Here is a 25,720-nt window from a genome sequence, read left to right as displayed (position 1 = left end):
CGTGAATGGAAGGAAAGAGGTAAGTTGCGGCTGGAGAGAGATCTGAGGTCATGGAGCTTTTTCACCTTCTTTTTTTTTGAGATGAGAGCGGTTTGAGCAAATTTAAGTGCTGATGGATAGTTTTTATGCAATAAAAAATTATAGAATATGCCAGTAGAGAAAAACATAATCCATGTTTGTTTGTTTGTTTTTTCTGTTCCAGGGAAAACAGCAGGGATTGGATTTAAGGCACATGGAGAGGAGTTGGGGAGTGAAATCCTCTTAAAGCAAGAGAAAAGGAGGAAAACTAGAGGAAGAATCATATAGGTTGATATTCTTGGTAATAGGAAGGGGGAAGGAATAAGGATGTTCTTATCTTAAGGCTTTATTTTCTAGGTGAAGTAGCTTCCAGGTAGGAGGGAAGAATTTATAGAGTGAGGAGGGAGAAGAGATAAGGGCCTTGAGGAGAAAGGGGAAAGTTTAAACTTACTGATTCGGGATGTGGGCAAATCTAGTAGAAAAATAGTGGACCCCACAGTTTTATAACTATGACATTAGTACGTACCAAATTACCATAAACTGTGGTTGACTTCATTGCTCAGCTGCTCTGGAACAGGTGCAGAAGGCTGAGTTCATCCACAGTAGAAACTTTGTGAGAACCTCTGACACAGAAACAAAGGATGAGGGAGTTTAGAGTCCAGGCAAAAGTGTTGTTGAAGTGATTGACTACTGAATATCACATGTAAGATGGATAAAGTGTCAAGACTGGGGATGGATAATGGATGAGAAGAAAGTGGCCTCAAGGCCCTGATGAGAAGAAAGTGTTGTCATGGTGAAAGCAGTCAGATAAGCAAGCTAGAAGGACAAAAGTTTGGGATCAAAGCATGTAATGCTTGACTTCGTGATCTGGGGGATGAAGAATCTATAACTAATAGCAAGTCTGAGAGTGGAACCATGGACCAGGACTGCTAAAGTCTTTGAAATGTTTTTCTTAGAGAAAGTGACTGGAAAGTTATTAGCTAAAAGAAAGGAGGAGGGAAAGAACCTCAATAAGCAAAAGATTTTTTTGTAAAAGGCTAGAAGCTCAAGGTCTCCAGATTGATTTGTATGGGTCTTCCCAAGGTTTCCCAAAGGCACTGGGAAACTGGGAAGAAGCAACTCCCCTTTCAGATCCTGAGGTTGGGGGAGTATGAGTCTAAGCAGCTCCTGTTTGAGAAGGAGCATTTCCAGAAGAGAGCCAGGGATCTAAAATCAGCGTGGGTTTTTTTTTTTTTTTAATTCTTTGGACTGGGGAGAAAATTAAGTAGGCCTGCTCTATTTCTGAATTCTCATTTCCTTTGAATTAATATAGTTTTATGGGAGATAGACTATAGATCAGTTTCTCTGTCTGGGATTCATTAATTCCAAATATGGCCACTATGCTTTAACCGTAAAAGAACCTGTATTAACCAACCTTATAAATTTCGAAGAAAAATTTAAGGTTAAGTACTTAAAGAACTTCCTTTCAGTATTTCTTTTATTTTGTGTCTGTTACACAATAAATCTCTCGGTTTTTGCTTGTCATAAACATCTTATCTCGCTTCATTTTTGAAGCACATTTTCACTGATTATAAGATTTTAGGCTGGAAACGTATTTTCCTTCAGCACTTAAAAACGTCATTCTGTGGTCTACTGGATTCCATCATTTCTATTGATAAGTCAGCTGTCAGTATTCTTGCTTCTTGAGAGTAAAATATCTTAGCTTTTAACATTTTTAAAATGTTTATTTTTAGCATCTTGACTATGATGGATATGCGTGTGTTTTTTCTTTGTGTTTATAAGTTCTCAGAACTCCTTTAATAGGTGTCATATTGTCTTTCATCAACTTTGCGGCCATTATCTTGTCACATTTTGATTCTATTCATTTTTCTCTCCTCACTCTCAGGGATTCCCGTATATAACATCTTTTCACAAGATCTTATGTATCTCTTACTCATTGGTCTGTTTTTTCCAACTTTTTTGCTGTCTGTGTTTCTGTCTGATCATTTCTACTAATGCATCTCCAGTTCACTAATCTTTTCTTCAGCTGTAAGAAATATGTTGCTAAAGACATCTATCAAAAAGCTGTAATTCTGTGCTTTTTAGATGGAGAATTTCTGTTTAATAATTCTTTTTCAGTAGATTCTAGGGAGCTGGTGAAATTCTTCATCTTGTCATCTTTTTTTTTTTTTTTTTTTTGGACAAAATAAACATAGCTTTTAAAACTATATCTGAGAATTCTAGTACCTGAGTCTTATTTTCTGTTGTCTTTTTTCTCTCTTAGTTCTTGAAATGTCTTGTCATTTCTTTTGGAATGAGCACTTTGTGTAAAAAATTATAGTCTCTGGGTGATTATCTTTTCTGTAAATAGCTAGAGGGAGAGGAATTTACATTCATCCAGTCCAGACTTAGTGAGTTTTTATAAGGCTTGATCAGTCTCTAAAGATCTATACTATAATTTTCAGAGGTCCAAATGAAAGGCTTTGAATATTTCTAGGACCCCTGTCCCCCCGCCTTGTTGGTGGGTCCTAAATTGAGACTGCCAAAAATCTGGCATTTCATTATAACTACATTCACACCTTTATATAATTTAATAACTAGCAAACCCCATAATGTGAACTCAACTGCTGAGTGTGGGGCTCATTTCCTTGTACTTCCCTTTTCTCCTAAATCCTATCATTTCAAACCCTGGCTATCTTGGCAACTCTGAACTCCTTTAAAGAGCTTTTGTCTTTATATTTAAGCTTAAAATCAGGAGTGTAAGGGGAACCCCATGTAAGAAAGTCCAAGCTGTACTTACTCAAGTACCCCTGCTCTCTCACTGAGAGGAATGACCTCATGTAAGTAGGTACTTTACTATAAACGTACACATTAGAAATGTGGTTCCCTCCTCCTCCTTGGAGGCATCTGTGCCTGTGAAGCTGTACCTTATCTTCTACTGCTAAGTCACTTCAGTCATGTCTGACTCTGTGCGACCCCGTAGATGGAACCCACCAGGCTCTCCCATCCCTCAGATTCTCCAGGCAAGAACACTGGAGTGGGTTGCCATTTCCTTTTCTAATGCATGAAAGTGAAAAGTGAAAGTGAAGTCTCTCAGTTGTGTCTGACTCTTCGCGACCCCATGGACTGCAGCCCACCAGGCTCCTCCGTCCATGGGTTTTCCAGGCAAGAGTACTGGAGTGGGGTGCCATTGCCTTCTCCAATACCTCTATTATTGTTATGATGATGTACATAAGACAGTTGTAGGTAGTTATACAAAATTAAAGAATAAACACTTTTTCCTTTTGCCTCATAAGATGTAACAATAATAGTCATGATAATATTCACTAAAATTTACTAGAGATTTACTATGGACCAGATTCTGTGTTAGTTGTTTTGTATAGATTCTCAGAAGAACCTGTGAGGTAGTAAAGGTAATTATTCATATTTTACACTTGAAGAAACTGAGGCTTAAAGAGGTTAAGTCTCCTTAAATAAGGTCTCAGAGCCAGGAAGTAAATGGCACAAGCAAGTTTAAACTCAGATCTTTCTGGGACTTCTTTGGTGGCTCAGTGGTTAAGACTCCGAATTTGCAATGCAGGGGCCCAGTGTTTGATCCCTGGTCAGGGAATGAAATCCTACACACCACAACTAATTGTTCATATGCTGCAGCTGGAAGATGCTGCACGCTGCAGCAAAGACTGAAGATCCCACATGGTGAAACGAAGACCCTGCGCAGCCAAGTAAATAAACTCTAAAAAAAGTAAAACAAAACTCAGATCTTTCTAACCTCAAAGTCTATGTTCTTTACCAACATCTCATCCTGCCTCATGTCTTGCCTTCATTCCACATAATTGGTTTGATAGTCTCACTAGCCCTGGAACCCTGAGATTAAATATTTCCTTAAATAAGGTGAGAACAAAGTAGTCTAAATGGTTTACATACAAATAAATCTCCTTGTTGGTCCATTTTTCTCAGGTATTTCCAAATTCTTTCCTTCCCTACTCAGCTTTGCTTTGATATGTATTTCACATTAAATATTTCCATTTATAATTTCTATGGCAAATCTGAAAGTAGTTTTTTAAATACAGCTTTAGGCAGGGACAGGAAGTAATTAGCAGTGGGGTTTTATTTTTGGAAGATGAGATTGGTGGAGAACAGGGTATAGCGAGAAATTGCTTTCTGCAGTGTCAGTTGAATGAGTTATAGGAAATGATGGCTCAGCCAGCAGCTCGGTGCTTGCCAGTGAGTCAGCAGTGATTCCATCCTCATCTCAATGCTGGAATTACAGCTGTAAAAGACACTCTTCCTGGTGAGTGCCCCTCCCTGCCTTGCTGTCTGGGGCATGGAAGCTCTGCCCACATGATGGGAACTGTTCAGTTACCTGTCCCAGTGGACAAAGATTCACAGAATTATCTTGTGTTCAGGCAAATGTTTCTATGTTTCTTTAGGATTCATTAGTGTTTCTCATTTTTCCATCTGATACCCAGCAGAAACATCCAGTGTGGTATTGATGTCCTAGCAGAACTTAATTCCTAGGGCAACAGTTCATATTTTTATATTTTTATATATCCAGGGTCTCTTTTTTTTTTTTTGGAATATAGTTGATTTATAGTGTTGTGTTAGTTTCAGGTATACAGCAAAGTGTTTCAGTTATAGACACACACACACACACACACATATATATATTCCTTTTCAGACTATTTTCCCTCATAGGTTATTACAAAATATTGAGTATAATTTCCTGTGCTATATAGTAAGTTCTTATTGCTTATCTGTTTTATCTATTTCATATATATTAGTGTGTGTATGTTAATCCCAAACTCTTAACTTATCCCTACCCTCCTTTCCCTTTTGGTAACCATAAGTTTGTTTTCTCTGTCTGTGGGTCTATTTCTGTTTTCTAAATAAGTTCGTTTGTATCATTTTTATATATTCCGCATATAAGCAATATCATACTTGTTTTTCTCTATGGCTTACTTCACTTAGTATGTAATCTCTAGGTCCATTCATTTTGCTGCAAATGGCATTGTTTCGTTTTTATAGCTGAGTACACACAGTGTCCCAGGTGGCACAGTGGGAAAGAATCTGCCAGTGCAGCAGAAGACATAGGAGATGTGCATTTGATCCCTGGGTTGGAAGGACCTCCTGGAGGTAGAAATGGCAGCCCACTGTCGTGTTCTTGCCTGGAAAATCCCATGGATAGAGGACCTTGGCAGGCTACAGTCCAAGGGGTCACAAAGAATCAGACATGACTGAGCACACACGCACGCATGTATATATAAATGTATATTGTTGTTCAGTCACACAGTCGTGTCCAACTCTTTGTAACCCCATGGACTACAGCATGCCAGGCTTCCCTGTCCTTCACTATCTCCCATAGTTTGTTCAAACTCTTGTCCATTGAGTCAGTGATACTATCTAACTATCTCATCCTCTGCTGTCCTCTTCTCCTTTTGCCTTCAATCTTTCCCAGCATCAGGGTCGTTTCCAATGAATCAGCTCTTCTCATCAGGTGGCCAAAGTATTGGAGCTTCAGCTTTAGCATCAGTCCTTAAAATGAATATTCAGGGTTGATTTCCTTTAGGATTGACTGATTTGATTTCCTTGCAGCCCAAGGGACTCTCAAGAGTCTTCCCTAGCACTACAGTTCCAAAACATCAATTCTTGGGTTCTCAGCCTTTATGGTCCAACTCGCACATCCTTAATGACTACTGGAAAAACCATAGCTTTGACTATATGGACCTTTGTTGACAAAGTGATATCTCTGCTTTTTAATACTCTGTCTATATTTGTCATAGGTTTCCTTCCAAGGAACAAATAAATGTTTTAATTTCATGGCTACAATCATTGTCTGCAGTGATTTTGGAGCATGTCTTCTTTAGAGTCTTTAAAATTGACAAAATACTGTGGAAAAGCAAGATAGGGAGATGCCACTTAAGGAGAAGTAGTAATTGAAAGAGGTTCTCTTCTGTGAAGATTGAAAAATATATGCATGTGGCAAGAAAACTAGAACCAGATCATCATAGTTGTTGGGTTGGGATGGTAGGATTATTAGTGATTGCTTTTTACTTTCTTTTCTATGTTTGATAAATAGGCTCAAGTTGTAAAATTTATTCTAAAAACAACTTTAGCATTTTAAACCTTTGGGAAAACAAGTGACCAAATAGCTTTAATATTTTAGGATGCGTTTTCCCCAGACTCTGCCCATGTTGTTAAGGTCAATTTGGTCATATGCATGGTGTCCTACAGGAAAAGAGAGAGGAGGATTAACTTTGCTCAGAATCTGTAGGTGTCAGGCACTTAGTTCTTTTTCACCCAATGGAGAAGGTGGTATTATTCACATCTTATAAATAAGCTAATGCTAAGAGAGATTGAAGAACCTTTCCCAGGTTGATAAGCCAGTAGGTGGTGGAGTTCCATTCAAACCCAAATCCCATCACGACCAAGTTCTACAGTCTTTCAACTCAAGTACAAGATGATGATGCTGCAGGTTCCATTCCACCAGACTATTTTCAGGACATTTTAAATGTGTTAACTTACTACTGGACTAGTTGTACATTGAGTAAAATTGTATTGCAATATTTTTCTCTCCTTTTGTAAAACGAGGATTCCAAATGTTGCATATATATACATGGCTTCTACTTCGGTTAAAAAGATAAATATTGAAAGTGTTACAAAGAATGCATGTGTGTGCATCTGTGTTTTTGACATTAAGAAGATGAAGCAAAAAAAAATTAAAGGGATTTCCCTGGCAGTCCAGTTGTTAAGACTCTAGCCGGGGTGTGGATTCAATCCCTGGTTGGGGAACTAAGATCCCGCATGCTGTGTGGCACAGCAAAAAAAAAAAGAAGATGATGATGAAAGAGGTATATAGTAAGTATTAGTTGAGTGGTTGAACTCCCCAAGAATTTGAAGTGATTCTTATGATCCCTGCTAAAGTTTTTAGATATAAAAGACTGAGCCTAACAGTATAATAGCAGTAAATTACAGTTTTGGTCAAGGAAGGGGTGATACTGTTACGAAGCAGAGCTTTTACCATTTCACAAAAATATCCATTGTCCCAGCAGGGCCTTAGTTTATTTTCGTAATTAATTAATAATATTTAAAGATTTTAAAAAATTACAGCTAATAATGTACAAAAAATGCTATAAGCTTTGTTCGTATACTGACATGCAATACACTGCATATATAACTGTACAACTTGATAAAATTTAGCATAAACCTACACCTATGAAACAGCACTTCAGTAAAGGTAATGAGTATATTCATTACCCCCCAAAGATTATTTTTGTAATGCTCTATTCTCTAAGGAGAAAAACCCATTTAATTTCATGATCTAATTTGATGAAAAACATCTGGATAGAGACTCAGGTGATGTCAGTCTGGACTCTCTGATCTTGCCCTAAATAGTTCCATGAAATTCAGTGAGTCCCTTAATTTTTCAGGCCTTAGTTTTCTTATCTGAAAAATGAGGGGGTTGGACTAGGTGGTCCCTAAGGCCCCATATGGCTCTAAAGCTTAATAAAGCTAAGAGGACAGGCATACTTAGGGTATTGGTTTGTGTCCAAATGCTTTCATGTAAAAATATAGACTTCCCCAGTGGCCTGGTGTCAGCTGTGCTGGTCATCCCTGCCCTGCTTTGCCTGATTGATTGATCGTGAAATCATTTCATTTCTTTTCATTCTCTTTCACCCTGATTCAAGGTCACTCATGTCATTGCTTTCATGCTGTTCTTTCTAAGCTTAGGGGACTGTTCTACTTAAGAATTTAGGGGGTAGCTTGAATAATGCTGGGAATTTGGCAGTGCCTTTAGGGGCTGAGAGGGGCTACAGGCCCATCAGCTCCTTGGATACTCTCGAGGCAGCTTGGGCATTTTGGGGGGATGGGGAGGGCAGAGACAAGCTGTACTGGATTTATTTCAGGGATGGGGGAAGGGAGGCAGATTGGCATTTAATTAAAATTCTAATCCCAACTTTGCCCATCTTCTTGCCAAGTCAGCAGCCAGCATTTCTGTTTGTGGTTCTGGTGATTTTGCTGTGATGACATACGTAGTTACCTCAAAAACTCTTGCAAATGGGCCTAAAAATTCAGTATGTTCACCAGATGCTTTAATCAAACTTGGCAGAATGCCGCCTTTGGCCTGTGTTTTCAGAGGTGTCTCCTCCACCACTGCCATCTTTCTGATGGGAGGGGGACGCTGGAGAGAGCTCATGACGGAAACTGAACTGATTACAAATGGCAAAGCTCTTCGATCACAGCAGAGATCTTTCCACACTCGTTCTGTTTTCCAGGTAGCTAAGTGGACTCTCTGAGGAGGGGCTGCTCTGCCTTCACGTTGGCCCAACCATGAGGTTCTTCCTGCTCTGTGCCTACATGCTGCTGCTACTGATTTCCCAGTTGAGGGCAGTCAGCTTTCCTGAAGATGATGAACCCCTTAATACTGTTGACTATCACTGTAAGTAATCTAAAGAATACTCTTTTCTAAGAAGGAAGGGTTGTTTTGGTTTTAATTTTCTAAGCATATTCATTTTTAGAAAGAGGATTTTATGTCTTTAAAATGTTTTACATCCTCATTTATCCATAATCATTTCCTAGTGTCTGAAGAAAATGGGACAATTTAGTTAGGCACTTTTCTAAAGCAACCTATATATAGGTTATATGTTTTCAGTTAAAAAGAAAAAGACCATTTGGTGATACTCACCATCTCTTATTCATTCATATTCAAGACCTTAAGAAAAGAATTTAGTTAAAACCCTTCTACAACTAGTATATACAGCTAATCAATGCTGTATATCGATTCTTCAGCTCCGTAATCCTGACTGATGGTTTAGCCCGTTTTTACTTGCAGATTCAAGGCAATATCCGGTTTTTAGAGGACGTCCTTCAGGCAATGAATCACAGCACAGGCTGGACTTTCAGCTGATGTTGAAAATTCGAGACACACTTTATATTGCTGGCAGGTAATTTTCCCCTCGTTGGTTTATTAGATTAAAATTCTTTTCTCTTGTGGTGCTTGCATTAATGTGTCTAGTTCATGAAAAACTAATATGTGATTGTGATCAAAAATTGCAAGTAGCCAAAAATACTCACTTGAGAAGAGTCAGCGTTGTGTACCAGGAACAAAATACAGCAAAAGCCTTCAGCAGTCCCGTTTTATTACTGCAGTCAAGAAATCAGACACCATTCTTTATTCCTAAAGCAGCAGGAGAAAAAAAAAAATTTTTTTCTTTAGTCTTTTTTTAACTTGGAATTATTCAAGTAAATATTGAAAGTATGTCTATGCTAATACTGAGTAGTCATTTGACCCATGCCTGAAGAAAAGGACTTTCTTCACTCCCTAACCACAGTGATATATAAAAGCATCTCACTAATGAAAAAGTACTCTTTGTTGACTTTGTTGGAGACAGAGAAAATCCAAATGATCTCTAAAACACAATAAAAGCAGCTCTGTAAAAATAAAATAAGAAGCAGCTTAACATTTTTATGTATTCACATGATATGACTTACTGCCTTGTTTCCAACAGGGATCAAGTTTATACAGTAAACTTAAATGAAATCCCCAAAACAGAAGTAATACCAAACAAGGTGAGCAACTGTAGTTGGCAAATTTATTTGCATTCCCTTAGAACTTGGGTAATGTCCCTCTCCCCTCAATATTTAAAATATTGAACTTTGGTTTTGCTCGATTGATACAGAAACTGACATGGCGGTCAAGACAACAGGATCGAGAAAACTGTGCTATGAAAGGCAAGCATAAAGTAAGTAAAAGAAATATATGATCACTAGATTGAGTCTGTATGGTGGCTTGAGCCCACGATGTAGGCACATGGAATGTCTAATGGTAGTGTCGTTGTTACTTTCTTTAGGATGAATGCCACAACTTTATTAAAGTATTTGTTCCAAGAAACGATGAGATGGTTTTTGTTTGTGGCACCAATGCGTTTAATCCCATGTGTAGATACTATAAGGTAAGTATATTTTATACAGTGTGCTGTTTTTAATCAATTCTTCTTCCTCTACTGGTGTGGTGTTAGTGTCGAATCCTTTCTTCTATAAATCTAGTAATGTGTCTTATCTCTAACACTATGAAAGAATAAAGACAGAATTTTTCCCATAGAATTTCAGTACAAATAAAGCAGTATTGCCTTCAAACATGTACATTGAACAGATGTGACACTAGCTATTTATTTTTCTTTTGTAGTTGAATACCTTAGAGTATGATGGAGAAGAAATTAGTGGCCTGGCAAGATGCCCATTTGATGCCAGACAAACTAATGTTGCCCTTTTTGCTGGTAAGATTCTTTAGTGTAATGAATATAAATGATTAATGACATTGAAGATGCAAGAGGAATTTAAAGGAAGGAAAAAAGCTCATAACTAGAATAGCTACCTTGACATGAGTGTTTCAAAGACTAAAAGCTATGAACAGATTTTCAAAAAAGAGGAATTATAAGTGAGCATATTATAAGTATTCGGACACTTGGCTCTGTTGTTAGGCCAGTGACCCTGAATAAGCTGAAAGTGAAAGTGTTTGTCGCTCGGTCATGTCCGACTCTTTGCTACCCCATGGACTGTAGCCTGCCAGGCTCCTCTGTCCGTGGAATTCTCCAGACAAGAATACTGGAGCCGTTCCCTTTTCCAGGGGAATCTTCCCAACCCAGGGATCGAGTCTGGATCTCCTGCATTGCAGGCACATTCTTTAACCATCTGAGCCACCAGGGAAGCCTTTTTTGAATAAGTTGCTTACCTTCTTGGTGCTCCAAGTTCTCATCTATAAACTTAGATAGTACAGGTCAACCTGTCACAAGTTGATTATGAGCATCAGGTTTTAGATTTATTTGTATATATAGCAATGATGTCAGTGAAAACACTCCAAAGGATATAACAGACTACATGGGAAAACATGGGCTTCCCAGGTGGCGCTGGTAGTAAAGAACCAGCCGGCCAGTGCAAGAGACATAGATGTGGATTCGATCCCTGGGTTGAGAAGATCCCCTGAGGAGAGCATGGCAACCCATTCCAGGATTCTTGTCTGGAGAATCCCATGGACAGAGAAGCCTGGCAGGCTGCAGTTCATAAGGTTGCAAAGAGTTGGACACAACTGAAATGACTTAGCACACACATAAGATAATAAACTTATGATAACTGTGGCTATTTTTATTTAAATTATAACCTTGGTTTCAGATGGGAAGCTGTATTCTGCCACAGTGGCTGACTTCTTGGCCAGTGATGCTGTTATTTATCGAAGCATGGGTGATGGATCTGCTCTTCGTACAATAAAATATGATTCCAAATGGATCAAAGGTACCTTTGAAGAGCAGTATTGCCAGGGGTGGCAGGATGGGTACATGGGAACAGGAGCCCTGGCATTGGAAAGTTCAGTGCATGACTTTATATTGTTAATTTAGAGCCCAGTACAAGCTGCCTTGGTTGGCTGCATTAGTGGGAAATGAGGAGACCAGTAGCTATGTCTAGAAAGTAGATTTCTATCTTAGGTGACCTCAAAAAAAAAAAAAAAATCACCATTCTGTGTACCATTTGCCTAACTAAATGCAACTACTCCTTGCCCACTTCCTTCTAATTATCCTGGAAAGTTTAACCCTGGGAACTGTTAGTTCATATCTTCAGAGTTATTTTGTTCTTTGGAGTCTAGAAATCAAGATTTTTAATTTTCAACATAAAAAGTTTCCTTTACTAGCTAAATAGGTTAATGAATAAATCCGTTGAAACAAAGACCTTTGCTGTAGTTCAGTTCCCTGTAGGCTTTTTCTAGTCCATTAGCTAACATTAAAGACTCTGGGTTCCCTAAAGCTTCAACATACCCATAATGGGACTCCAGAAACTTGGTGGCATATCAAAGTTCTTGGCTTGAAAGTAGCAGTGTGATGTCTGTCAGTCATGCCTAGCAGTCGGACTATGATGCTAATTGAATTACCCTTCAGGAACCAGTTTGTTCTCACTTTCTCTTTCAGAGCCACACTTTCTGCATGCTATAGAATACGGAAACTACGTCTATTTCTTCTTTCGAGAAATTGCTGTAGAACATAACAACTTAGGCAAGGCAAGTATATGCCTGTGCACTCGCATTGCATGGAATTGAGCCCACCTTGGTAGGTCTTTGCATGTTTTCCAGCACTCGGTGCATTCAGGGCCAAGTGCAGAGAGTTGTGTTGCTTAGCAAGAGAATAGTTGCTGGGAAATAACTGAACAATGGCCAGAGTGGGAACAGCAGCCTTGAGAAGGTTTTATTTATTTTTTCCTGTTACTACAGAGAATGTGCTGCAGGCACCCTTGAGCTATGGATGCTTCTTTAACTCTTTAGAAATCTATTGATAGCTGTTCTTTCTTAGTGTCAAAAGGCAGGATGGAAAGGAAGGGCCCCTGTTCATTGACAAGTACTTCAGTCCAAGTCCGTAAGATTCTAAAATATTGCATCTCCTTCTATGCCAGGTTTAAGGACGGTGCGTTTCATTAACAATATAAGAAGCTAAGTGGGGAATGAAGTATGGGAATGGTTTCCATCCAGCCAGGCAGCCCAGTGGCTCACTTCTTAGGGAGCTTGTTTGGTAGAACAGGAAAATGGCCCTCCTTTTTTGTTTTTCTCACAGGTAAATACAATTTACATTCTTACTCTACAGATGCCTAGAGGGAAGGCTGCTGGAGTCTTCTCAACCACGTGTATCTTTTATCATTTTTTGTCCCTCCCTTATCTGGCAGCTTTTTGCTCCTGTTCTCCCCCCATGCTCATGATCCTGTCGCCTTGCTTTTGTGCCCTGGGCAGGCTGTCTATTCACGTGTGGCCCGCATATGTAAAAACGACATGGGTGGCTCCCAGCGCGTCCTGGAGAAGCACTGGACTTCGTTTCTGAAGGCTCGGCTTAACTGTTCTGTCCCCGGAGATTCCTTTTTCTACTTTGATGTTCTGCAGTCTATTACAGACATAATACAAATCAATGGCATTCCCACAGTGGTAGGGGTGTTCACCACACAGCTCAACAGGTGAGAACCGACCCTCAGCGCTTCAGAAGGCGCTCTGTGTCTTGTTTGTGGGAACCCAGAACAGGTCCGCCGTCCCCTGATGCTGTTCCTCTTTTTCAGCATTCCTGGTTCCGCAGTCTGTGCGTTTAGCATGGATGACATTGAAAAAGTATTCAAAGGACGGTTTAAAGAACAGAAAACTCCAGATTCTGTTTGGACAGCAGTCCCTGAAGACAAAGTACCAAAGCCAAGGTAGGAAAACAATAAAGACGGAAAGGATTTCTGTCCTTTCCTCATGCTTCCAGTGACAAAGCCCTGGAACAAAGCCCTCTGGTCACTGGAAGCATGCATCCTCAGAGAGCAGCTGGGCCCCCCTCCCTCTCCAGGAAGGGTGTCCCTGTGCAGCGCCGCAGATAGAAACTCAGTGACTAGGACTGAGAGCCTGCATGTGGAGAGCCCACAGAGTTCGTGGAAATAATGTTACTCAGAGAGTTTGGCTCACTCTCCTTCCTCTCTTAACGTTTTCTTCCAGAATAGACACCTTTTCCCTAGATACAAACTGTGAGGAGGGGAAAACACACTATTTTTCTTTCAGGCCTGGCTGTTGTGCAAAGCACGGTCTTGCGGAAGCATATAAAACCTCCATCGATTTCCCGGATGAAACCCTGTCATTCATCAAATCCCACCCCCTGATGGACTCGGCCGTCCCACCCATTGCCGACGAACCCTGGTTCACAAAGACTCGGATCAGGTAAGACTGGGCAGACACGCAGGCCCGCTCCCGTTCAGTAGTCCCCCTTCCTGTTGGCCCCCTGTCTAACCTGATTCACCTCCTCTGGCAGGTACAGACTGACGGCCATCGCCGTCGACCATTCTGCCGGACCCCACCAGAACTACACAGTCATCTTTGTTGGCTCAGAAGCTGGCGTGGTGCTTAAAGTTTTGGCGAAGACCAGCCCTTTCTCTTTGAATGACAGCGTATTACTGGAAGAGATTGAAGCATACAACCATGCAAAGTAGGTGTATTATACCAGAACGCTTTTTGAGACTTCAGCGTCTGTTTCATCTAGTCATTTCCTTTCAGCCCTCTATATTAGCAGTGGTAGAAATGGAGAAGGCAATGGCACCCCACTCCAGTACTCTTGCCTGGAAAATGCCATGGACGGAGGAGCCTGGTAGGGCTCACAGAGAGTCGGACACGACTGAAGCGACTTAGCAGCAGCAGCAGCAGCAGAAATGGTGGTGGTTAGTCGCTAAATTATGTCCCACTCTTGTGACCCTATTGACAGTAGCCCCCCAGGCTCCTCTGTCCATGGAAGTCCCCAGGCAAGAGTACTGGAGTGTGTTGCCATTTCCTTCTCCAGAGGGTCTTTGCAACCCAGGGATAGAACCCAGGTCTCCTGCATTGCTGGTGGATTCTTTACTTATTGAGCCACCAGGGAAGCCTCAAATTAGTAGTGGTTTGGCTTATTAGTATTGTGGTTTGTTTGTTTTTCTCACTGAAATAAAAACCCGGATTTGGTGTTTGCCTGAGTCTCAGGGTTTGGAGGGTGGACAGTGATACATTTAAAAATAATTCAGCCCTTGTCACCTATGGAAAATGAGAATATTTTACCCCACCCCTCTTACCTTACAGATCTATTTCAGGGTGCTGCATCCAGAACTATGCTACAGCTGGTTGCAGATAGACACACACACACACACACACACACCCCCCATAATTCTTGCAACTACTGATATATAAAATTATATGAACCATTAAAACAAACGAGATAGATGAGAGTAATGGAGCAAAGAAGACTAAGGAGAGATCTAGAAATAGTTAGCACAGGAAGATTAAAATGCATTAGAACATTATCCTTTTTCTTCCCTATAGCCTAACATGCTCTTCACAAGTGCAATTCCCTTCTATCATCAGAACAGGAAGCCAGTCTTTAAAAAACCCTTTGTCCAGCCTGAAATTTAACTAACCATGCAAAGCAGTAGAAGATGAATCACATAATTATCACATCCTAAACTGTGTACTTGCGTAGTTTGCTACTGAGAGTATTCCTTAACACCTCCCCAGCTCTCAGTAATTGCAAAAACCAAACCCCACTTGCCTCGCCTAGTTCCTATAGCTCTTGACTTACTAAACATCTACCTTGAAAATGTCTCCCACAATATAGGTGCAGTGCTGAAAATGAGGAGGACAGAAAGGTCATCTCATTACAGTTGGATAAAGACCATCATGCTTTATATGTGGCGTTCTCTAGCTGCGTTATCCGCATCCCCCTCAGTCGCTGTGAGCGTTATGGATCATGTAAAAAGTAAGCTGATGTTTCTTTCCTTACCCTGGGTCTTTCAGGATCATGACCTTTGATAATGAGAAAATTCAGGTTACCTTCTGTCTGGTTGCATACAGGTCTTGTATTGCATCTCGAGACCCATACTGTGGCTGGTTAAGCCAAGGGGCCTGTGGTCGAGTGAGCCCAGCGATGCTGTAAGTACACTTTATCACATTAACTGAGATCTTCTCCAGATGTGCTTCTGTCTTCTCCAGGGCCTCTAAAACTAGGGATTTTAGAAAAATTCCAATAACACTACCTTTCTTTTTTCTTTTCTTTCTTTCTTTCCTTTTTTCTGTTTTTGTTGTTGTATGGGAGAAAGAAAAACAGAAAATCTGGAGCTATGACAGGAAAAGGAGATTGTAGACAGTATAATACTTAAGGGAAAAGGATAGATGGCGAGAAAGAAAACAATTCTCTTCTGCTCTCTTAAACACTCTAGTTACTAAATGTTGAATACAAGTATTCATCTTAGCAAGCTATGTTGAAATGTCCATTTTTCTCTCTCTGCTCATTCTTACTAATCTGTCTGTGTTCTTGGTTCTGCTCTGGTTCTCACTTGTGTTCCTATGAAGGCTGTTAACTGAAGACTTGTTTGCTTTCCATAACCACAGCGCTGGAGGATTTGAACAAGACACAGAATATGGCAACACGGCCCATCTAGGGGACTGCCACGGTAAGACCGAATCTTCCTTTCCCTCCTGGCGCTTCTTTTGGATCACATTTGCACGTGAACATTGTTTTACAATCAGCCTTATATAATGACTCAGTACACATGCCACCTAGCATTTAACTTGAACTTCGCAAAAGCGGAGCTGTTTGATCATGGGGATAAGTTAGAGAAGAATCTTACTTTTTTTTTTTACCTTCGCCATTTACAATTCCATAGGAAATCTAGAGAAAGGTAGTCTAACCAGTAGGTTCATTTTTTAATTTATAGTCCTTTCTTTTGACTTTTTGAGTTAATGGAATTCGTAAATTTTTGCTTTCTTTTGGTTACTTCTTACTGATTACTTGTTCCTTTAATTCTTTTAGAAATTTTGCCTACTTCAACTACACCAGATTACAAAATATTTGGCGGTCCAACATCTGGTTAGTTTTTTTTCATTTTTTTGAATTAACAAACCTTTTCTTTCCTTCAGTTCAGCATTTTCAGCCCCTTCTCCCCTCCTTTTGCGCAGTTTGGCAGCCTGTCATTTTTGTGCTTTGACTCATAACCCCCGATGGTCCCAAAGACTTTTTCTTACTCAGCACTTCACCTTGTGTAGCATGTTAATAGTCCATCATTGACCAAGGCGCACATCCTTAAGAAAAATCCAATGGATTAACATAGGCTGCATTCCAGCTGCACGCCCGTCCACCTGAGCTTTCTTCTCTCACCCCTGCACATCGTGAATGTTCCCTGCAGCCATCTATTTTTAATGGATGGCAGAACTTCATTATTTCCCCCTTCTCTCCTCACCTTTCCTAAGACCTAGTAAACAAATACACATTTCCCCAAAATGTGTATTTATCAATTTTAGAGATCTTTTTTGGAATGGTTTGTGGTAATCCCTGGAACCTTTGAATGCTGTGATCTCAGTGGTGTGAAGAAGGTCCCCATCGAATGAAGCTGGTTTCTGATGTATTAAGATGTCCACTGGGTTCCCTGTGCCTCCCCGCCCCCGCCTTGTCTTCATCTGTTCTGGAGTCTTCATCTGTGACCGTTGTACCAGTCTGAATTTGGGTCTCCGGAGTTTTCGCCTAAAATCATACACTTCCATTTTGATGGAAAATCTGCTTGGCAGAACTCAGTAATAGACGCGCTAAGAGGTTAAGTTACTCCCGATCCTGTCGCTGGTTCTAAAATTCACTAGCTGTTTCATTCCTCAGAGGGGAGAAAAGAATGGTAGATCCTATGTATCAGGACACCCTTAATCAGCTCATAAATGCCATTTCTTATGCATGAGTTGCCTCTTACTCTTTGGGAAAAAAACTCCGCGCGCATTCTGGAAAGCTTCAGTGCTTCCCCATGGACAGTGACCCCTCAGTGCGCTCAGGAATCTACAGATGGGCCGGAGGTCTATGCTAAAGCAGGACAGCCTGCTTGTCAAGTCCAAAATCGAGTGTTTATGCAGAACCAACCAGGTGCTTTCTGACGAAGTTACACTCTAGGTTCCCCAGTGAAAGATATACAGCTTCCAACCATCAATCAAAATTATTTTTTAAAAATACACAAAGAGAAATGAAATGATGCTGTCCCACAAAAAGATGAGGAAATCACAGTCTGTGGGATTCATATTACCTTTTCCATGAGTGTCATTAATCACCCCAGAGGTTTCAGTAGGAGTATTTTGAGTGTCTTCAAATTTGAAATCTGCTTAATGTGTCTTTATGATTAATTTTTAGTTTTTCTTTTTCCCTTGCAAGAAAGGGATTTGGTGTAATCTCCTTAGATGTGTTTTGATGAAATCCTCGAACAGGCTTTCTCATAAAATTTGCTTAAACTTTACTTGAAAATACAACAGTCCAGTCAGAAACAATGGGCTGACATTACCCACGTTAATAAAAATCTGTTTGCCACCACAGACATGGAGGTATCTTCATCTTCTGTTACCACAATGGCAAGTATCCCAGAAATTACACCTAAAGTGATTGATACCTGGAGACCTAAACTGACCAGCTCCCGGAAATTTGTAGTTCAAGATGACCCAAACACTTCTGATTTTACTGATCCTTTATCAGGTATCCCAAAGGGTAAGGCCTCACCAGGGAACTCATCTCTCACTGAGTGGAAACCTGATTCCTAATATCTCTGAGGAATGGATGGAAGTGAACCCAGATGGAGCCACCTCTGCTATTATCACCGCCTCCACTGGCCGCGGTCGCTCCGGTTTTCTGTGGTTATGTGGAGTGCGTTCCTTAACAGCGACAGAGGTGGAAAGCTGAAAGAGTGGATGAAACAGCCACTCAGACAATCTAACCCATGTTGGCTTCTGTCTCAAGAAGCTGGACCCTGCTGGATATCAGAAAATGCCGAGGGCCACCCGGGCAACATCCCAAAACAAAACTCATTAATTGCAAATATCCTGATACTGGCTGTTTTATTTAGGAGCCTTTCCCAGTCTTTTGTTTAGCTCCAGTTTACAATGTGATCTGAGAAGTATTGATATATGCCAGGCACCAAGTTGTTCGAATACCACACACAATAAAACATAACAGAGCACTTGTCTGGAACTATCATTTTCGTCCCATAATAGAAGCAGTTATCAAATAGCTGCCTGTTGAATTACCTTATTAAAGATCTATGACTCTGGGGGGAAAAAAAAATCTGTTCTTTAGTGCTTACTAAACTGTGGTATCAGGTTTCCAATCAGTTTTTATGGCAGTGCATTGTCATTTATGATTTATGTCTGTTGATTTTGGATTTTTATGTTTTCATTGTAAACAATTTTATAATCATTCTTCCTCTTTTATTTTCTTTCATGATTCCATTTCTCTCTACTTTTCTTTGTCTTTCACATTGCCACTGAATTCCATTGCCCTCAACATTGATTAAAAACAACTAATGTTTGAAGGCCTTAGTACTTACTAACCTAGAGCAACAGAATCTTCAATTCACTCTGACTTATCTTATTCTGGGATAGCTGTGTTTATAGCATGTAACAGACTTGGATACCTCTTAAACTAACATCTCTAAATGTCTGTGGTTGCATTTTAAAAAAGCAATAATTACAAACTAATTCTTCTTCTTCTAGTCTAATTTAAATATTTCCTAAAATATCTCAAAACAATTGGATAATATCATTTAACTCTAATACATAGTATACTTCCTTAGACTGTCTGGATTTTTTTCATAGCAGACAATTCAAGAGTGCTTCACTCCAAGATGGAATGAAAAAAAAAAGCAAACAGGAAAGGTTGTATTTGTAGCTAACAGTGACTAAGCAGATGCTTTTAGTTTGTGAACAAATTATATAGTTTCATGCTAATTAAGAAGAGCATAATTGTCTTAGCATAATTATTTTATCAAAATGTGTATTTATATAGATTCATACGTTTCCCTAATCCCAGTAACTGCCCTTTAATGCTGATTTATGAATTAAGAGAAAATCATGAGAAAGAAAAACATATTATGAATTTAAAATGGGCCAGTTAGAAAGTATATAATTTCTAGCCCTAATTTTTAGATAGAAATGCTTAAAATTTTGTATGTTATAACAGCTATTTAAGAGGGATTGGAAGGGAAAAGACTAATACATAATACAGATCAATGGAAGAGTTATCCTTTATTTGTAGCAATTGTAAGTGTCTCTGGGGACCCTATTGTGATTAAAGAAACAAATATGAGATTTGGGAGTCCACCTCACTCTCCAAGCTAAGCATATGGACCATGTGAAGGTAGTGTTGATTCAAGGCAAGCCATTTGCTGGCTAATACAGTTTTAAAGGAGCTCCCCACTCAGACTCTTCTCCTGTGTGTCTGTTGCAGGTGTACGGTGGGAAGTCCAGTCTGGAGAGGCCAACCAGATGGTCCACATGAATGTCCTCATCACCTGTGTCTTTGCAGCTTTTGTCTTGGGTGCGTTCATTGCAGGTGTGGCAGTCTACTGTTACCGTGACATGTTTGTTCGGAAAAACAGAAAGATCCATAAAGATGCAGAATCTGCCCAGTCATGCACAGACTCCAGTGGAAGTTTTGCCAAGCTGAATGGTCTCTTTGACAGCCCCGTCAAGGAATATCAACAGAATATCGATTCTCCCAAATTATATAGTAACCTGCTGACCAGTCGGAAAGAGCTGCCACCCAATGGAGATACAAAATCCATGGTCATGGACCATCGAGGCCAACCTCCTGAGTTGGCTGCTCTCCCCACTCCTGAGTCTACGCCTGTGCTTCACCAGAAGACCCTGCAGGCCATGAAGAGCCACTCAGAAAAGGCCCATGGCCATGGAGCTTCGAGGAAAGAAACCCCCCAGTTTTTTCCTTCTAGTCCTCCACCACATTCCCCACTAAGTCACGGGCATATCCCCAGCGCCATTGTTCTTCCTAATGCTACCCATGACTACAACACTTCTTTCTCAAACTCCAATGCTCACAAAGCTGAAAAGAAGCTTCAAAACATTGACCACCCTCTTACAAAGTCATCCAGTAAAAGAGATCACCGGCGTTCTGTGGATTCCAGAAATACCCTCAATGATCTCCTGAAGCATCTAAATGACCCAAACAGTAACCCCAAAGCCATCATGGGAGACATCCAGATGGCCCACCAGACCCTAATGCTGGATCCCGTGGGACCTATGTCTGAAGTCCCGCCCAAGGTCCCTAACCGCGAGGCATCTCTCTACTCTCCTCCCTCGACTCTTCCCAGAAATAGCCCAACCAAGCGAGTGGATGTTCCCACCACTCCTGGAGTTCCGATGACTTCTTTGGAAAGACAGAGGGGTTACCATAAAAATTCCTCCCAGAGGCACTCTATATCGGCTATGCCTAAAAACTTAAGTTCACCAAATGGTGTTTTGTTATCTAGACAGCCTAGTATGAACCGTGGAGGGTACGTGCCCACCCCTGCAGGGCCAAAGGTGGACTATATTCAGGGAGCACCAGTGAGTGCTCACCTACAGCCTTCCCTCTCCAGACAGAGCAGCTACACCAGTAATGGCACCCTTCCCCGGACGGGACTAAAGAGGACACCGTCCTTAAAACCTGACGTGCCGCCAAAGCCTTCATTTGTTCCTCAAACCACCTCCGTCAGACCACTGAACAAATACACTTACTAGGCCTCAAGTGTGCCCTTCCTTGTGTGGCTTTATCCTGTCTATGTTGTTGAGAGGACGATATGGTAAGGGTACCTTAAGAAAAGAGACTCGCTTGTATTTCAGGAGAAGCAAGTGGCCAAAGAAACTCTTCCTAACTTTGGCAACATCAGAACTTGCCATATGTAGCTACTGCAGCAAGGCTTCTGTGTACTTGCCTGAAAACAAAGGAAGGTGCTGGTCATTCCATTTCTTTTGTTTGAAGCTAAAGAGATGTGTGGCTCTGAGGGGCTACCTGTAACCAGTATAAAGAGCTGATCCAGTGCTCAGAAGAATCTGTCTGTGAGCAAATACTTGAAAATGGGTTCAACTTAGACTGCCATTTTGTGTGGTCTTCCCATTAAATGTGAACATTTTAATATGTATGCATTCATCTTGCCTCTTGCACAAATGTCAAAAAAAAAAAAAAAAGGTAATGTCTCAAAGAAACGAACTTGTAGATTACCAAACAATTTGCTAAAAATTCAGTCTTTGACCCAAACTGTAGCATCTTTTTCATGTGTGGCATTTTTTTCCGTGCCACCAAGGAACTGTGTTGTGTGTGCATGTGTGTGTGAGTGTGTGTGAGTGTGTGTGAGTGTATGTGTGTTCTGTCCCCACTAGCATTTGTTTCGGTGCCCATTGCATCTTTTTGTGCTATGGAGTTGTTTACATCGCGCATGACTGAACAAGAGACAATAATTTCTTCCCACAGCAGTCCATTGGGTTCAGCTTTGAGAAAGAAAACCAAGGCTGATTTTGACAGTCAAAATGATTAACTCGACTTCCATGTTACCCAGTGCCAGAATGTAAGAGTACTAAGTAATTTTGTGCTGCTATTCACTGAAACTTCAATTACAGTCTTGCCAGCTTAAGGAGATAGAGACGTTAAGAGGTATCCTTAATTTATCCACCAGTTTCAGTAGTAAAATTCACCAGTCCACTGTGAATCCAAGCCCCAGTGACTCTGTTAACCTTGGACACACTAACAAGGTTTTATTTTTACTGTGTTTGGTTTCTCCCCTGTAGTAAAATTCCTCTTGTTTTAATTCCCCTCTAACCCCAAGATGAAAAAAAAAAAAAAAAAAAAAAGAACCACACACACACACAAAACAGAAGACAAAAGAAGGGAATGTGAGAGGCTCATAGTTGGCTTAACAGGAACAGTCTATGGGAACCTAACAGTGGTGCAATCATGTTGTCTGTGTTGTGTGATGTGAGAACTTTCTCCTAAGTCATGCAGGTAACGACAGTATACTGTAAATATTACATGTGAGTTTACCTGAATCTGTGCATTTTGTGCCTTATTCATGAGAATGATAGAAGTACTCGAATACGTCAAGTGTTTTCAGTATAGCACATCATTTACTGAGTGCCAGTTGTACATGTTTTTCAACCAGCACCTGAAAAGACTTTTCAAAAAAATCATAACAACGACCTAGAACAATTAACTGTAAAGCAATCCATCCAGATAGCCGCATTACATCCTTTGCCATGATAAACATTCCACTCCTGCTTTCACTAAGGATGAATCAGTGATAATGTGAAGTCAAATGAGGTTTCCCGGGTAATGTGACACCTGCAGAAACCATATAGAGTCATTTATTCGTAGTTTTGCAGAAGCCACTTACAGTTGATGATGTGCAACCCTGACGACTGTTTCAGTTAATATGCTGCACACCACGGTTTATTGAACCTCATCTAGAAAGTATCAAGGCAGAGGAATGCTCCTGACTTAGTCAGACAAATAAGTTCAACTGATTTCCTGTGATGATATCTTATTACTTGGGGGAGGATGGGTTGCAAAAGACCAGAGCATTTTTATACAGAATGTAGAATACGGATGCAGTTATTCTTTTCTTTTGAGAATATTGTTTTATAAAGAACATGATTCCCTGAGGTCTCTGGAAGCTCAAAAGCTAAAACTTCTGTTTTTGCAACACTTCAGCTTTGAAACTAAAATAATACAGATTGATAATAAATTAAACCAACCAACGATAAACACTACTCAGTCCACCGCCGACAAACCTGTTTGAATTCACCCTGCCAATATTAATCCTGGCGTGCGGAAAATGGAACAGTAACTGTATGTGAACCCGGATAACATTTTGTGACATTGTGCTGCCTTGTAGTTTGTAATGTGAGTTCTATCAGTATTTATGTTGAGATTTCTAACACAAAATCTAGTCTCTATCCTGTTAATTTAATCTTTAAATGCTTTATTCATTTGTGCAAAGGTAAACACAGATTGTATCTTTTTTAATGGTACGGCATAAAAAGTAACCCTAAAGTGAAGTGGCTCTATACTGTTTTATAGAGTACTTTAACATGTATAGATATCTTGTAAACTTGTATTGTGGATGTGTAAATAATATGTACTTTGGGTTTTTAACACCGCATGTAAAGTCAAAATAAAATATACAAATCATTATATTCTGCCTCTAGATGTGCAAGAGGTTTATAAGGTGTCATATTTTTAAATATCTTTAAGTCAGTCAACACCAGTGAGAGCTTCTTTTAAAATATACCAAAATATTCTTACCTAGAATACTTGCCATCAAGTCATGGTTATTACACATTGCTCTTCTTGCAGGCTGATACTGATCATCAGAGCCCCTGAAAAATGTACAATACAGAAAACCAGGTGAACTGTATTATTTAACAGTCAAATTCTTCAGGCCAGCATCCCAGTGGCTCAACTTGTTCAACGTATTGTTAGTTCAACAGGCTTTTCCTTTTTTAACTTTTTTAGAAAATTTATTTTTAATTGGAGGATAATTGCTTTACAATATTGTGTTGGCTTCTGCCATACAACAACGTGAGTCAGCCATAATAGACATGTATCCCCTCCCTCTGAAACCTCTCCCCACCCCCCATCAGAACTTGCCACAGAGTACCCGGTTGAGCTCCCTGTTTTACACAGCAAGTTCCCACTCGCTATCTGGTTTACGTATGGTGATGTAAATGTTCCAGTGCTACTCTTAGTTATTCCCACCCTCTCCTTCCCCTGCAGCATCCAAAGTCTGTTCTCTATGTCTGCATCTCCGTTCCTGCCCTGCAGATAGGTTCATCAGCACCATTTTTCTACGTCCCATGTGTATGTGTCTATATGTTACTTGGTTTTCTCTTTCTAACTTAACTTCACTTTGTATAACAGGCTCTAGGTTCATCCACCTCACTAGAACTGACTCAAGTACATTCCTTTTTATGGCTAAGTAATATTCCATGGTTATACGTACCAAGCTTCCATCTTCTTTATTCATTCATCTGGGTTTCTTCCATGTCCTAGCTATTGTAAATATTGCTGCAATGAACATCGGGGTACCTGTTTTTTTTCAGTTATGGCTCTCAGGGTATAAGCACAGTAGTGGGATTGCTGGGTCATATGACAGTTTTATTCCTAGATTTTTAAGGAGTCTATCTGCATACTGTTCTCCATAGTGGTTGTATCAGTTTATATTCCCACCAACAGTACAAGAGGGTTCCTTTTTCTCAACACCCTCTCCAAAGTTTATTGTTTATAGATTTTTTGATGATGGCCATTCTGACTAGTATGAGGTGATATCTCATTGTAGTTTTGATTTGCGTTTCTCTAGTAATGAGTAACGTTGAGCATCTTTTCATGTGTTTTCTGGCCATCCATATGTCATCTTTGGAGAAATGTCTGTTTAGGTCTTCTACCTACTTTTTGATTGCACTGTTTGTTTTTCTGGTATTGAGCTGCATGAGCTGTTTGTGTATTTTGGAGATTAATCCTTTGTCAGTTGTTTCATTTGCAATTGTTTTCTCTCATTCTGAGGGTTGATTTTTCATCTTGTTTATAGTTTCTTATGCTATGCAAAAGCTTTTAAGTTTAATTAGGTCCCACTTATTTATTTCTGTTTTCATTTCCATTGCTCTAGGAATCTGGTCAAAGAGGATATAGCTGTGATTTATGTCAAAGAGTTCAACAGGCATTTTTAAAATTTGTGATTTGTATTCTCACATGAAATTTTTAATATCATTTTAGTCTAAAATTATAACTGGTAAATCAGGTTCCTGTGAATATTGATTGCTGTTTGGTACAGGATGTTTCTCAGTTCCATCATTTCAGTTGAATAAGACTGTAGTAAGATATATGTTCCTCAGGTATTGAAATGGGAGGGAAAATCATGATTCCATTTGGTTCTCTTAGCATGCATGAGTTAGTAGCTGCTGTCATTGGATTTGGAAAAATAAATGAAGGAAGAGACAATAAGGGAAATGTATCTTCAGCCTTGTTTCTCCTTGGCTTTTTGAGCATTATATTCTCTTTCATTTCCATTGTCTATCTCTATTAAGTTGGTGTTTATCATACTGCCTGGCCATTATACCAGTTTTCCTGGGTACAGCGATTTTTTTGTTCTAAAGTGCATCTTTCTCTTTTCCCTTTATGGCAGATTCTAGCCTTTTTCAATCGTAGACGTCTTTAATAACTTAATAAATGGTATGGACTGAGAACTGAATTTCTTTTTTTTTTTTCAGGAGATTTACAGACCCTTTAAATCATATCTATGAATCCTCAAGGTAAATGCTTAGATGCCATTTGAAAGAAATGGGGTTAGAGAACTTGGAGCTTTTCATAAGGAAGGCTTTGTAAAGAAATAAATAAATTAACCAAGACATACCAGAATGGTGGTGGTG

General features: G+C 39.9%; 1 protein-coding gene across 12 annotated transcripts in view; it reads left to right on the top strand.

Annotated features, from left to right (window-relative positions):
- SEMA6D (semaphorin 6D) overlaps positions 1-23,489 on the top strand; it is a 643,846-nt gene extending 620,357 nt beyond the window's left edge. For 3 of the 12 annotated variants that reach the window (XM_027554088.1, XM_027554087.1, XM_027554089.1), the window contains 18 exons: positions 8,271-8,434; positions 8,828-8,939; positions 9,504-9,564; positions 9,675-9,737; positions 9,846-9,947; positions 10,181-10,271; positions 11,164-11,283; positions 11,952-12,040; positions 12,761-12,978; positions 13,078-13,209; positions 13,553-13,708; positions 13,800-13,973; positions 15,126-15,266; positions 15,362-15,439; positions 15,860-15,960; positions 16,320-16,376; positions 17,853-18,020; positions 19,755-23,489. In XM_027554088.1, the coding sequence (XP_027409889.1) occupies positions 8,326-8,434; positions 8,828-8,939; positions 9,504-9,564; positions 9,675-9,737; positions 9,846-9,947; positions 10,181-10,271; positions 11,164-11,283; positions 11,952-12,040; positions 12,761-12,978; positions 13,078-13,209; positions 13,553-13,708; positions 13,800-13,973; positions 15,126-15,266; positions 15,362-15,439; positions 15,860-15,960; positions 16,320-16,376; positions 17,853-18,020; positions 19,755-21,043 (3,261 nt within the window). In that variant the 5' untranslated portion in view covers positions 8,271-8,325 and the 3' untranslated portion in view covers positions 21,044-23,489. The remainder of the gene's footprint in view (positions 1-8,270; positions 8,435-8,827; positions 8,940-9,503; positions 9,565-9,674; positions 9,738-9,845; positions 9,948-10,180; positions 10,272-11,163; positions 11,284-11,951; positions 12,041-12,760; positions 12,979-13,077; positions 13,210-13,552; positions 13,709-13,799; positions 13,974-15,125; positions 15,267-15,361; positions 15,440-15,859; positions 15,961-16,319; positions 16,377-17,852; positions 18,021-19,754) is intronic. The other 9 variants (XM_027554093.1, XM_027554092.1, XM_027554090.1 and 6 more) reach the window with 9 other exon arrangements.
- Positions 23,490-25,720: the final 2,231 nt, after the last annotated feature.

Source organism: Bos indicus x Bos taurus, chromosome 10 (genome assembly GCF_003369695.1).
Source record: "Bos indicus x Bos taurus breed Angus x Brahman F1 hybrid chromosome 10, Bos_hybrid_MaternalHap_v2.0, whole genome shotgun sequence".
Classification (NCBI taxonomy): domain Eukaryota; kingdom Metazoa; phylum Chordata; class Mammalia; order Artiodactyla; family Bovidae; genus Bos; species Bos indicus x Bos taurus.
This window is presented reverse-complemented; position numbering and strand designations above follow the sequence as displayed.